At 29.5% G+C, this 15,497-nt stretch overlaps 1 protein-coding gene across 2 annotated transcripts in view; it reads right to left on the bottom strand.

Annotated features, from left to right (window-relative positions):
* Positions 1-6,553: 6,553 nt before the first annotated feature.
* The window catches only part of LOC108908434, an 87,408-nt gene continuing 78,464 nt past the window's right edge, over positions 6,554-15,497 (bottom strand). The window contains exons 5-7 of one of the 2 annotated variants that reach the window (XM_018712470.1): positions 15,172-15,269; positions 11,547-11,712; positions 6,554-7,228 (exon numbers count right to left, since the gene is read on the bottom strand). In XM_018712470.1, coding sequence (XP_018567986.1) covers positions 7,116-7,228; positions 11,547-11,712; positions 15,172-15,269 — 377 coding nt within the window. In that variant the 3' untranslated portion in view covers positions 6,554-7,115. Of the gene's footprint in view, positions 7,229-11,546; positions 11,713-11,740; positions 11,907-15,171; positions 15,270-15,497 lie in introns of both variants that reach the window. The other variant, XM_018712469.1, reaches the window with a different exon arrangement.

Below are 15,497 nucleotides of genomic sequence, written 5' to 3'. Positions count from 1 at the left end.
ACCATAGATACTAATCTAATTTTCTTATCTTTGGTCAGAGAAATAAGCATACAATTTTGTCGATAGAATATTGCAGCACATATGGTTCAAGAAAAAGTAAAGTGTCTGTCAGGATTATTTTGGAGAACAACCAATGTTCTGTTTAGCATTTTAGATAAAAAAAAATAAGCACTGTTGAAAAGACAAATGAAAAGACTGAAAAAAAGTTGATTTTTTTGTTGGACATTTTGATTTTGCATCAGCACAATGTTGTTAATAATCTTTTTTTAATATCTTCATTAATAGTTAAAAATGAGATATTTTATCTTAATGAAATAAATACCACAAATATATAGGTAAACAAATTTGTTTGGAGTTTATATACATTTCAAATGTGCATGTTTTGATCAAACTTGTGCGTAGTAGCTAACTGCTGCTTTGCCTTTGATTAACCGTAATGTAATTGCAAATGATAAAAATTTTAATTTTATAGAGATGAAAATAATGTTTCTTTATAAAGTGAAATAATCAAAAGCATTATCATATTTCAAAATTATTCCAATAAATCAGATTTGTGTGCTGAAGTAAATAATTACTAAGTATAAGTATTTAAGTATTGTAATACAAAAATTATAAAATAAGTAGGTGTTGTGAATTCGTTATTAAAATGACGCGAATATTTCACGTGTGTAGTTAAATAATTTGTAATACAGAAATAAAACTATTATTGAACACATTTTTTCATTTTATACAATATCTCATGAGGAAGTGTACAAATTTTAAGGGAACATTCCTCTGGTGCTTATTGGTCCTTTTTGGTACCAGCCTCAATGACTGGTATGGACTATCTACAAATTTTCCAGAATAACTTGCCCGAACTACTCGGGGGTGTGGCCCTAAATGTAAAATAACCATTCGGCTTTTACATGACCATGTTCCATTCCACCTCATTTTAGACATGAAGTGTGATTTCCCAATATGTGGATAGATAAACCGTTATCATGGCCTCCAAGGTCACCAGATTGCAATCCATGTTATTTTTGCATGTGGGTTTACATAAAATGCTCATTTCTAGTGGCATGCACTGAGTTATGAATATGGCAAGCTATAGCTTGTGTGAATGAAAGATGTGGTGATAACTGCAGGCAGGATAATTTAGGCGAGACTTATCTAAATTGACCAGTTAACATACTTCCTATCTCTACTCTACTCTCTACTACCTCTATCTTTCCACCATTAATTTTGTCTCCAACTAAATTTTAAAGTCATTAGAAGGTTCCATCTCATTGTTCCTGCCACTTAGAACAAGCACAATGATTAGAAAGCATATTGAATAAGTATACTTGCAAATATTTCTGGCCATCTGGCAAGCAATGGACCTAGGAACTCCAAACCACCACCATATTTTGTCTTAATGTTTTAAGAAAATTAATACCGAGATTTAAAGAGAAAGGTTTTAGAAGTCTTTTTTTTTCTTAAAAAAAAAAATAAATTTAGTTCAACAAAGGCTTCCCTCGATCCTTTAGAGGCATCCAGTGAAGGAAGGTGTAAGGAAGCCTGAGTTGACATAAGATGATAACAAAACTTCTGAACCCAAAATGGGAAAATGGGTAAGTGTCAAAATCCAGTGAGTTTTCCAAAAAGGTAGTTCTCCTTGGGTTTCCAGACAGTCCGATCTATTTAACTTTAGAGTCTTGGATTTAACTAATTTTAATGAGAAATCTTGATTCCAAATTTTGCCATGTATCTGGAATTGCCTGAATCTTGGAATACAAAGTAGTCATTGATATTGTTTATTTGAATCTGTTGTGTTACAGTTGTTTTGTTTGTTTCAATTTTATACATTGTTATTAAAAAACCTTCCTTAAGAAGTTCTGATATTTTCTTGTTCTTTCTAAATTAAGTGACCCATTGAGTGAGTGTAACACGACCAACTCATGGATTAAATACTACATGAGCAAAAGAACGGTAAGTGCTTGAAATTCACTCTCTGAGCCTAAAAAATTTGTAAGTTCCAATGTATCATCATTAAAGTGTAAAACAAGTTTTATATGAAACCACTATATACTGTGAAAAAGGTACGTTGCTAAAATGCGTCATTTTAGAATAAAATAGATTTCAGTTTTCCGCAGTTATCAACTGAAAGTTGAATATTTGCTGTCTTGGAATCAAATTTAATGTCAGCCTTTTGCTAAATTTGTAGCTTTATTAAATATTTTTTTGCAATTTTTATTGACTGTTCAAATGTCAATGCTTATTGATATGTAGGATAAACTGTTGTTTGATGGAACTACATCAGCAATCTAAATTGTAGGTACTCTTGAAGAATGGCCCATTCGTTTCCAGACGCCCTGTATACTTTATAAAATATTAAAAAACATTGCAATTATTAGGAAAGATTAAAAAAAAAATTAAAATAACTATATTTTATATGAGATACTTTAAATTTATGACTTTTGCCTTAGTTCTTCATGTTTACATTTAAATACGAGGTTTGATCAAAAAGTACCGGAAATCTTCAAGTTGCGCGTGTTGTATCTTGTTGATTCTTTTTTGGGCATTGGTATCACTGTTTGTGACATGCCTGTCAATTTTTTAGGCAGCTGCCACACTTAGTATGTGCAACGAAGATATACTAATATTATATACTCATTGGTTTGTGTTTAGCGAACGATAATAATAATATTATTAGAATATCCTCGTTGCACAAACGAGCAAATGAGTAAGACCTTCAGTGTTTTTGGTGATTTTTTTGTGTGGCGAAATATCGGATCAGAGTTTGTCTAAGATATTTTGTGTTAAAAACAAAATTAAGTGCAGTGAAGCGTTAAAGAAGACCTTTGGCAACAATACTATGTCACAGCCATGAGTATAAACTGATAACAGTGGTACAAATGTTTTCAGGAAAGTCAAGAAGACAACGAAAATGATGCGAGATCTGGTCAAATGTGCAGGTCGTTCTAACAGTTAACAACGAGTACTACCTAACCTACCAGTTTTGTGCAATTTTCGTGAGGCAATCAGGACAAATGACAAGAACACATCGGCGCATACCGCTTTGCTTATCCAACAGTTCTTGGGAAAACAAAACACTGTTGTGACATTGCCACCACTCTATTATTCCGACATGACCCCTTTTACTTTTTCCTATTTCCCAAACTCAAAAGGTTACTCATAGGATGTTTTTCAACAATAAATGAGATAAAAGTAAAATCGCAAACCAATTTAACCAATCTCAAGACGATATCAAGGGAGTGGCGTTCCACCAGTGTCTCTCAAACTGGAACTAGGTTGACATAAGGGTATAATATCAGAGGGGGCATCTTTGAAGGGGATGAGATAAAAATTAAAGATTAAATAAATACTTTCTGAGAAAATGAACAATTCCCACTACTTTTTGATTAAACCTCGTATTAGTAGTATTGTTTTAAATGTTATGATTTAATTTAATTAATAAACTTTAGATAGCCACATACAAAAAAATTTATTAGAAAATGATTCACATTTGCAAATGTACTTACCCATTTCTATTGTAAAATGAAACAGAAAACCAAAATATTTATTTCTTTAACATATCAAAATGCGATATCAATTTTCATTAATTGAAAATGCCTTCAAACGTTTCAGATAAATTTGTATAAATAAGAAAATAAACAATGAATTTGTGGAAAAATTAGCATTATTTAGATAATATTAGAAAGTCCCAATATTCATACAACTGCTACAAATTCTTGGGGTCAAAATTCAAATTGGCAAATAATTTGTTTTTTTCTTGTAAATGTTTTGTTTCTAATTATTTTCACATAATTGATTTATTAGTCCTGATCAACGCATTTTTGATATTATAAATCGATGTAGCTATCATAAAAAAATTGTTTTTTTTTTAATATAATCGAAATAATACTTATAGTGTTCATAATCGCATTTTATGGAATCTCAGATGAGTGCAAAATTAATTTTGTTATTGAATTCATACATTACTGCAAATAGTGATCATTGCCAATATTTTTTGTGAAAGAATAACATTCCGTTACAAGATTCTGAACTCCATTAAGTATTACTTTATTTTTATTATTACATGAATCAAATTTTTTACGGTAATTGCAAATGAGTTGGTGGTGACCAACAAAATAATTGTTTGTGCAAAAATAGTTATACGAAATATGAAAAATTTCTTATACAGAAGATACTTGAAAAAGCCAATTTTTTTAATAAAATAAGAATTGAAGTGTAAATAAATAGACCGATCGAAATACTCGTTTAGAGGGAAAAATAAAAGAAAATTGTTACCTGAACTTTTATAAGTGCAAATGGTAAAGGGGCTTATAATAAACGAAAAAAATAATAAATGCGTGAGCAGGGGAGGCGGAGGGTTAATTTGGGGTGTTGAAAAGTTGTGAAAAATTGTATCATTGGGATTTCTGGCGAAAATTGAGGTCAAACAGAAAAGTATCCAATACCATAATAGATCATGCAAAAATCTACAAATTTTGTAGAGGTCACTTTTTACGATAACCTCAAAATTTCCGAGAAAAATGCGAAAAACGGATTTCTTATTTTTCGTTTTATATTTCTCATTTCCGCAAAAATAATCTAATTTTGATGAAACCTGTTGAAAATATACCTTTCTGTGTCTTAAGTAACCGCAATTTTTTTTAGAAAAAAAAAATCAAGAAGTTTCCGAGATATTCATTTTTTCCGGTCTGAAACTTTTTTTTCACAGAAAAATTCTAGTTAGGAAAATCATCGTACGGAGTTCTGCCGGTAATCATTTTTTTCGTTTTTACATATACTTTTTGGTGAAATAAAAAAATCTGTAATCATAGTTCAAAAACATGCTTAAAAATGCAAAAAAATAAAAAATTACTTGCAACAATGAATTTTTCAGTAATTGTTGATAATTTGTTTAAATTAAAAAAAAATCAAAAACTGATTAAGTACATCATTCAATTCTACGGAAAAAATACAAAAAAACTGTCTCATTGTTTGGCCCAAAACTTTATTTTTGTACAGTATTACTATAAACATAAGTCGAAGTCGAATAGTGAATAAATAAAATAAATAATAATTTTTTCCATAGGATCGATTAGTGTCGAAGATAAGGATGGGATAGCATTAGGATCTAGGAAACGGTAAGAGATACGGGGTGGTTCAGATTTGAAAAATTTTTTGTTTTTTTTATACCTAACAATATGCCGTTTCGAAAATTCTAAAATTCCGGTAGTTCCGGAGCTCTCCGGAAAAAAACCGAAATTTTGCAAAATTGTTTAATTTTTTTTTCTGGCTTTATTTGAAACCGAATTTTAAAATAAATTGCATATTTACAATGCCACTTTTTCCGCTCTATACAATGGCGCTAAGATTTTTGCAATCCGACGTTTCATCTTCGAGAGGCCATCAAGTTAATTTTTGTCGCTGTTATTTTTAAGATCAAATCTAAAGCCATTTGTAATTCTGAATTAGATATTACTATTGGAAAAAAGGTTTTTAGCTATCATTTAAAATTTTTCCTTAGTACGGCTCATAAAAATAGCGACGTATTTAAAAAAATTAATGATGGCCCTTTGAAGACGAAACGTCCGATTGCAAAAATGTTGAGGCGATGGGATAGAGCGAAAAAAGTGGCAATGAAAATATGCAATTACTGAAAAATTAATTGTTGCAAGAGTCATTTTTTATTTTTTTTTGCATTTTTGAGCTGTGATTACAGATTTTTTTATTTCATCAAAAAGTATATGTTAAAATGAAAAAAATGATTACTGGCACAACTCTGTACAATGATCTTCCTAAGTAGGATTTTTCTAAGTGTTTCAGACCGGAAAAAATGAATATCTCGGAAATTTCTTGATTTTTCTGTCTAAAAAAATTTGAGGTTATTTAAAACTCAGAAAGGTATACTTTCACCTAATTTCGGTCAAAATTAAGTTATTTTTGCGGAAATGAGAAATAAAAAACGAAAAATCAGAAAAAACCTGTTTTCCGCATTTTTTCTCGGAAATTTTGAGGTTATCGTAAAACATGACCTATACAAAAGTTGTAGAGTTTTACATGATCTACAACTTTTTCATTAGATAACTTTTTTGTTTTCGCCAGAAATCCCAATGATACAATTTTTCACAACTTTTCAACCCCCCAATTCAAAAATCCGTCACCCCTGCTCACGCATTTATTTTTCTTAGGTTTATTATAAGCCCTTTTACCATTTCCACTTATAAAAGTCCAGGTAACAATTTTTTTTCCAAGTGTGATTTGGATGGACTAAAAGAAAATAACATATTCAAACATATTTGCCTAGGGATAGAGATGTTTTTTCCTTTTCTATAAATGCAATTGATTCAGCAGTCGAAATGTGATATCTACACACATGTACTAGTAAATTAAATTTTATTTAAAAGGGGACAAAGTTATTTGCATAAAACCAAAGTATTCTTTGAGGGCCATTTTGAATAGACAAGTTTAGTTAAATCGTTTTATTTGGACCTCAAAAATGTATGTTAAAGTTATCAAAGATCATGAGAATGTCTTTGAAGAGTGTGGATGGCTTCAAACATCTGGTAAATAAGTAAGTATATCATAATATTTATTTTTTAAGTTTCCTTATAAATTTACACCATTTGTTAAAAATAACTTATTGTTCATATAGAAAACTTCGAACATACAAAAATACACATTTAATACTAACGATATAAATAATTATTATTATACGTTTTGTTCGTTGTATACTTCTCATAAATAAAATACACAGTCGCTTTTATGCACATATAAAATAAAAACAGATATGCTATATTGATAATGAATTAATCAAAAACTATATCTAATATATACAAAATATTGTCTGATTACCTTATTGATTTTAAGACAATTATCTCAAAAATTGTCGAATCTTAATTATATGTAAGTATCGAGTTTTTTGATATGTTTAAATATTACTGTAGGTGGTAAAAACGTAGCAAAATAATATTTTGCCCTGAGCATATAAAAATATGATTTCTTTTTCCTTTTAAATACCTATTCAGATTACACTAAAAATTAAAGAAATTAATTTTTAGTGTAATTATTCTCGTCACATTTTATAAAAGCAGGTAATGGAAGACAGTCTATAATCTTCTTGTATAACAGTATGTATTATTGTATTATTAATAACTATATGGCCCATATGCTGATCCTGTTGTATAGTAAGGTCCCGTGTAGGGTTGCGGTTGAGGTACTGGGTAGCCAGCATACGCGTATTGTTGTTTTTGTGGGTACACTGAAAAAATATTAATTTTATATAATACCGCTGATTGCACTTTTATAAGGTTACACTACCACAATACTATGAATGTTCAGTACTTTCAATTAATTTCAGCAATACTCTGTGTTTCATTACAAAGTATTAAAGGACATATTATAAAAATTATTATGCGAGACTATTAATATACACAGTTCACTAATATGTCAATGTAGGTATAATAATAGTTGTGTTATCTCAGATCCAAAAAAAAATGTTCAAACAAGTTCTAAGAGTTAAAAAAATATGTTTTAAAATTACTTTACAATATACAAAGTCAAAGTACAAAGTGATAATAAGTTTTCTGAACGGAATAGTAATGGAGATAACTATTTTAAATATTGCTCGCAATATGTTTTTCAAATTTTAAATTATACCAACTTATTTTTTTCAAATTTTCAAATTCACTTTTTTAAGATGTTCCACATTTATTAACAAAAATTGATGGAAATAATGCCTATCACTGTTATACTATTAATATGTTCTTATAACCACCCTGTAGATTTAAAAACTAAGTGGAAATTGATAGCTTTGATATTAAATATCAAAATAAAACTATTTTGGTAACATTGAATCCAACCAATAATTTCTAATTAAAAAATGTCTAATTTAAATTTACGATGGTAAAAGTAGGTAGGTACCTGACTTTTACTAATTACTTATTCATTATGATGAAACTGTATTGAAATTTTTAATGGGTGTTATCAGAATTTTATTTATCTTCATATGTTGAGGTACATAACATAAAATCTGCATTTTACATATAAAGTACAGCTGTTGTCAATAGTGGAACTTGATTACGATAATAAATAATCAATAATTTTATGCATTTCGCAATTCTACAATCTTTTTAATAGCCCTATAGTATATTTATTTCAAGAGTCAAATTAGGAAAACTAATTTTCAAGGGTTTTCTCAGGTATTAATGGCATCCTTGTAAGGGGTGATATACAGTCAAAATTAATGAGATTTATCCAAATATATCTATCTCTAAAAGTTCACAATTCCCGATATACAGGGTGTGAAAGATTTCGAAATTTTTATTTTTATTTATTTCCTTGGAAACCCCTCCACAATATTTCTAGGTTGTAATCTTTCGTCTGATTATTCAGTACCTATATTTAGATATTCCCATCATCACCAGTGGCGTAGAAACCCTGTGATAGCCCTCTTTTATTTACAATAAAAATAGTACGTCAATGTCTTAATTATAAAAAAACATAAGATACTTTAAGTTCTGATTATTTTGAATAAATAATTATTCTTTGAAATTTTCTTTAATGTGCATAGTATTTAAATAATTGTTCATTTATAATGTTTCTGCATTCGTAGTTTGTGTGTGGTGAGGCTGTATGCTTTAGTATTATTTTCTTACTGATTAGTGATTACATAAACAATTATTATTTTTCAAAATTTTTAGCACTGTTGTGTCATGGAAATGCAGCCAAAGCGGTTGTATGCAGAATGATTTCCAGGCTGTTCATTTATTTTGATTGTATAATCACCCCTTACAAGAATGCTAGTAATACCTGAGACACCCTGTATAGTGAGAATATGATTATCCTAATCCTTGATATGGGGTGACGTTAATAATTAGGTACTTATTAAAAATTATTGATTTAAAAAAGTGATCCTAAAAATCTTTTTATGTTTTATTCTCAGACAGTGGAAAATTGTATATTTTATTTTGCTATTATGTATGTAAATAAATAATAGCAATGATTTAACAGACTTACTAGGCATAGTTACACATTATGATTATAATACAGTCATGTTTGTAAGTTAATTAGTATATTTTTTTGTTAATAATTTGATTTTTTAACAGGTTTAACAAGAATTTCATGCTAATATTAATAAAACCAATCGGAGAAGAAAGAGAAATAATTAGATTTTGATGTTTAGAGACAGAAAGGAGTAGAGTTATTAACAGCTTAATAAGAAAACACTTTATACAAACAAAGTTATAATACAATGTTACTGTTTTTTTGTAAGCCTTAAGCATTAAGCGAGACAGTTTGAAAATTACATGATTTTTTTATTATCAATATGATTGCTTTGAAATTTTTATTATTTATTAGTATGTAGTTGTATTTTATTAAACATAAGTGACACAAGAACTTTCTGAAACAATAGTCATAGTTTTTCTTTTAATACAAAATTATATTTATAAGTACTGAATTTTTCCATTTTAAACGTAAAATATTACACAAAAATTAGGTACTTTATTTTTAGTAAAATGAGTGACATGAAACTCTCATATTTTTTCAAGAGAAAAAAGCAAATTGTTATTGCTACTACACAAAAAAGAAAACATTGCTTTCTAATTGAAGAGTTATAGACACGAAAAGAAATGTAGATATACAAGTATCTCATTCTCATCGAAGGTGTATTATTTCATAGCTCTATTATTCATTTCAGTAATTTCACACAAAAGTTGTATCAATATATTTGGACAAAGTATCTTCCAAGAATATTGTTAATTGTTTAGCTTTTCCTGGGAACTATCTACCTTTTTTTATTTCAGTTAATTTTAATATTACTTTATCTATTATGCGCCATAAACGGTTTATTTTCCCTCAACTCTGAAAAATGTACAATTTCAAATATCATCCGAACAAACAAAAATGGTTTTCATTATTTGCACGGGGTAACTATTTTTTTTTTAATGGACCCCACCATCTTTTTGACTATTTTGATTCTCTTTCCATTGAGACTATAAGAGTAACTGAAAATCTAATGTTTGTTGAAATTAACGAATATACTACGACATTTTTTCAAAAATAGTTAAATAACTCAAAACAAAACATCATGTTAAAATCAAATAGGACATTTAATTATACAATAATTGTCGGGGTATATAAATAGAACATAGGTAACGCGAACATGTTTCAAATCAATTGTCAAAATTGCTACAACTTTTGTAAAGATATTTTTTTTTACTAAAATGAATAATAAGCCAACATCTACAGAAAAATTGATCGTAGATCAGACACCTTATATGCTTAATAATAAGAGCAATTGGCTTGAGTCATAGACCGTTTTAAAAATCTTACTGAACCAGATAAGTAGGTACAGAAATGTTAGGCAAACAGAATTTATAAATTTAAAATACCAAGTACTGCTGTAATTTAAATTATTTCACACTACGTATGTTAAATTAGTGTTTGTAAATTAGGAACTACATTTATATAGGTCAACTACGTGATTTCCATATTTTTGCATGAAAAATTCAATTCAGAAATAATTAACACGAGAAATAAATGAAAGATATCTGAAATTATTTGGATATTTTGCCACCTGCAGAGGAATTTATAAAATTATTAAATTAATTATATCACCAAAAAGATTAGTCAATTTATTTTCTATGAAATTATGTTTATTATTAAATAACTTTTTTTTTTAATAATATTGATTATATAGATATTAATAAACAGCGAAAGGTGTCTAAAATTATTGGACGGACTTGGATCTAGTGGGTATCCAAAAATACAAGTAGAATAAAATCATATGATATTTCTAACTATGGAAGAAGATTAAGAAACAAAATATAAACCCTCACATTTACTTAAATAGAACCGAGTTTCAAGAACGAAAATATATCGATTTTCAAAATGTAGACTAACAAAGTGAAGTTACCTAAATAGTAACCTGTTTTGTTATTTTATGTGTAGGGAGATGTCAAATTGAAATAGTATAGAGGAAAAGATAATTAAAGCAAATCGTTTCCTATGAATATAGCTTTGAAAATGGCCACATTATTTAAATAAACTGAAAATTTATGATTAGATCTAAACGAAAATAGGCATACCTAGAAGGAAAGTAATTGAAGAAATTTTAAAATTGGTTTTTGACTTGAGTTTTTTACTTGTTAATGATATTAATTTTGAAAATCAAAAGTATCATGAGTTGTATTAAAACTTTCCGGAACATTAGCTCTAAAATCATATTTTACGAATTTTATTACCTATTTTCTTACCAATATTTTCCCTCATTTTAGCCATCCATGTGCCTTTTCAATTTTGGAATTTCAAATCAAAAACTTGACAAATATTTTCAGAAATAGTACAGTTATCGATATTGAAGGTCAGTTGGTTTGTAGGTATATCTACCTTATTCAGTGAGAATTTTGAGTAGACAAAAATAATTTTATAAAAACAACTCTTGGCTGATTCTTATAACATACAAGGCAAAGCAAAATACCCAAACAGTTAACAGGGAAAAAATAAACGGAACGTAAAAAATAAAATTGTCTCAGAAAACTCTTATTATGCAAATGAAAATGATCCCCAAAAGTTACCAGGCATTAAGTACTGCATGTTGATAGCTTCCTCGCGCTCCCTTTCCCCTCTAAGGCACATGGCAGCTCCGGAGAACAAAACGGCTGCCACCAAAGACCACCCGACGCCAACCCAGGCTAACATGTAACTCCAATCGTAGTTGACCCGTGTGTTATCCCGAAGGACCTAAAAGTTAAAAGAATTTAAGACCAACCTGGCATAATGTACTGAACGTTGTTGAGGTTCTCCTTCTCCCTCTCGTTGCTCAGGCAGCAGGCGGCAAAGAAGAAGATGAACGACGCCCCTAAACAGGAAAATACTCCTAGCCAACCAAGGACGAAACTCCAGTCGTAATATATCTCGGAGTTGTCTTGCAGAATCTGTGTGTTGCGGGAAATAGTTGAAAAATTAAATTTAAATTAAATAAAACATGTAAACTAACACTATTTTTGGTAAAGGATTAAACAATATGTCGAGTCTTGTTTTGTATGTGTCAAAAATCAAATGCATGGTTTTTCCCACTAGTTCACATATTTTTCATATGGCTATATGAAATTTTTCTGTAGCCGTTAAAAAATAAGAAACTTCCATTTTTTTGTATCAGTTTTGAATTGCAGTCACCAGAAGGTCAAAGTTACATAACTTATACAAACAACTTAAATTGATAATTGACTTTTTGTTTATGGTTTTTATTTTTCTAATAATGTTCCTAATTGTGACAATTGGGTGACTATAATATGACTTTAAACTGTAATTGTAATTTGTTAGTGAGCTGGTACTATAGGAGAACACACTATAGTAGCAGTTATTTTAAATGGAAATAGGTGCAAAAATTTAAATAACATTTCTACTAATAAAAGTAGTGTTTAACTTCGTTTTTCGGGAACTGAATAATAATAGAGTTACATGACAAAGTTATGTTTTAAATTAATATTTTACTAAATTTTTTGCTCCGATTAAGCTGTTTTCAAATTTGATACAGTTGGTATATTTATTAACGATAACAAAGTAAATTTGTTAAAAAATCATCAGAACTGCGAAGTCTTAAAGAGGTTAGACTCGCTTTTATTTACTAAAATTTGTCATAATTTCTCGAACACCCTGTATATTTTTATAACCTTGAAATGAACTTAATTATTTAACCTTAAGGAATATAACTAATATTTAAAAAATAAACAGTTACAAATAAAATTGAAGAAAAACAATATTAATGGTTCAGGGATACTAAATATATAACAGTAACCTTATTTTTTTATTTAATTATTCACGACCTTTAAACTGTTTTTGCTACTTAATTATGTGCACTCATATAATTTAGGCTGCTAATTAAATGATCAGTGTTTCAATATACATATAGGTATCTTGCAAGGTAAATAATTTAATGGACTTATGTACAGTAAAATTTTATCAACCAATTAGGTACCCACGTAATTTTATTCTACTTTATTTTACACCACATTTTTTATATCAATTTTAAATCTAACACATGAGTTATACAGGGTTATCCAAAAGTCTCGGTACGGCGGAATAACTTTCGAAGAATGCATTTCTGGAAAAAATGTTTCTGACAAAAATGTAAGGATTTTTCCCTGGCTATCTGATGTTGACTTTGGATTTGACCTTGACTTTGAACTTCAAGGTCATTTGAAGGTCAAGTTAAGTTTTTTAAATGGGAACCCTTATTTTTTATTGCCGATTTGGAAAGAGCAGGGAAATTTACGTCCAAATATGGTCTTGACCATGACTTTGACAATGACCTTTAAGGTCATTACAAGGTCAAAATTGTTTTTTCATTGGTAACCCCTATTTTTTATTACGGATTTGAAAAGAGCTGAATTTTAACCTTCAAGTACGACATTAACTACGACTTTGACAATGACTCTCAAGATCATGTCAAAGTCAGGTTAATTTGTTTATTATTTTTTTGACAAGTTAGGAAGAACGGAAAAACAAATGTACGAATATGACCATAATCAAGCTTTTGGCCCTGAACCAGTATTTGAAGGTCATTTTAAAAAGATTTTTTCAAGAATTTTAACAAATTTCAGTCACTGTAGGGTAGCTAGCGATCCCAGTCAGTTAAGGCAAGGGGATAGCCCGTCCAGTTAAGGCAAGGCTAACGATCCTGGACAGTTAAGGAATGGCTAACAATCTCGGCCAGTTAAGACAAGGCTTACAACCTGTGGTCAAAATGTTCTCTATCAACATTTTGGCAGATTCCTAGACGAACATAAGAATTCTCAATTGCACTCCTTATCATATCAGGTGTAATATCAGCGCAAACATTGACTACTTTTTGTTTTAAATCTTCCAAATCTCGTGGTTTAGGAGCGTACACTTTATTTTTTATGTGGCCCCAAAGAAAAAGTCAAGTGGACACAGATTAGGGGACCTAACTGGCCCCTCAATAGTTCCTCTCTGACTATTAAATACTACATCTCTCAATCGCCCGAAAATGGGCAGGTGCACCTTGCCTTAATTGGTCGGGTATACACACCACCTTGCCTTAATTGGTCGAGACTAAACGCTACCTTGCGTTAATTGGTCGGGAGTACTGCCGTACCAGGACTTTTGGAACTCGATCCACATTTGACCTTGAAGGTCATTGTCAAAATCATGGTCAAGACCAACTTTGGACGTAAAATTTCCTGCTCTTTCCAAATCCGCAATAAAAAATAGGAGCTTCCATTTAAAAAAACTTAACTTGACCTTCAACTGAATTTGAAGGTCAAAGTCAAGGTCAAATTCAAGGTCATCATCAGATAGCCAGGGAAAAATCCTTACACTTTTGTCTGAAACATTTTTTCCCAAAATGAATTCTTCGAAAGTTATTCTGCCGTACCGGGACTTTTAGATAACCCTGTATGTATAACGTACCCAGGCATTTTTTATATGTAATAACCTAAATTTAAATATATAGTAACAATATTAATTACACCGTTTTAATTAGCACCACCTTGCATTACTATTATATATCTATACTGGGAGATGTAACTTTACAAGACATATAAATACCTTATATGTATGAATCATTATGATGATTCATTAAAACTTCCCTTAAAACAAATAAGTTTTTCATGTTTTCCATACATCTACTTTTTTTTGGCCTACACCTAGCTGTTTGTTAAACAGTAAATTTCAGAAAATATATCTAGAATCATTAAATGTTTTAGATAAAAACGATGTACTGAAATGCAAATTTTGACTATATTAAAGAATTTTAACATCATTTATTTTAAAACTATATCTTGTAAACATATACATTTCAGACTGAAAGATAAATGTATGTATACATTTATTTTTATACTTACTAAGAAATTGAAGTCTCTTAGAAATATAATAATTTAGATACTTGATATAGAAATTTGACGAATTTTGTGATATTTAAAAAAAATTATGTGTTAGCTAAATAATAGTCTCTTTCACAGATACAATGCTAAGTATTTTTATCTCTAATGAACCAAAATATGGTAATACATCTCCATAGTCCTTATTTATACATAAATAAAACTTGTTTTTTGTAAATGTCACGTTACTAAATCTGCAACAATCGTTTACTTGCTAACCTTGACAAATAGATAACAAATTCCAAAAATTTGATTGTAAATGTTGATATTATATCTTGTATACTATCTAAAAACTTACATTACTCCACTGTTGGTAGAATTCCTCACCGACTTGTTTTTCTTTTTCGTAATATTCAACGCCATGCCAAAGACCCATAGCACCGGCACTTAGGAGACCTGTAACAATATTTTGCATTATGTTTTAAATGTTTTAATTTTTGGTTTTAAGACTTTTACGTTTCGGGTTGGTATTTAAAGTACCATAGTTTTTTGGGTTTTATGCCGTGGTCTATGTACCTGGTCGCCGCCAGTTACAGATTCACATTGCATCTTTGATCTGATCTTGTTGTTCTCGGGCTAGGTCTGTGAGGGCGGATTCGCTATAACGACTTCTAAGCCTGTCCT

Source organism: Anoplophora glabripennis, unplaced genomic scaffold (assembly GCF_000390285.2).
Source record: "Anoplophora glabripennis isolate ALB-LARVAE unplaced genomic scaffold, Agla_2.0 scaffold275, whole genome shotgun sequence".
NCBI classification, from domain to species: domain Eukaryota; kingdom Metazoa; phylum Arthropoda; class Insecta; order Coleoptera; family Cerambycidae; genus Anoplophora; species Anoplophora glabripennis.
This window is presented reverse-complemented; position numbering and strand designations above follow the sequence as displayed.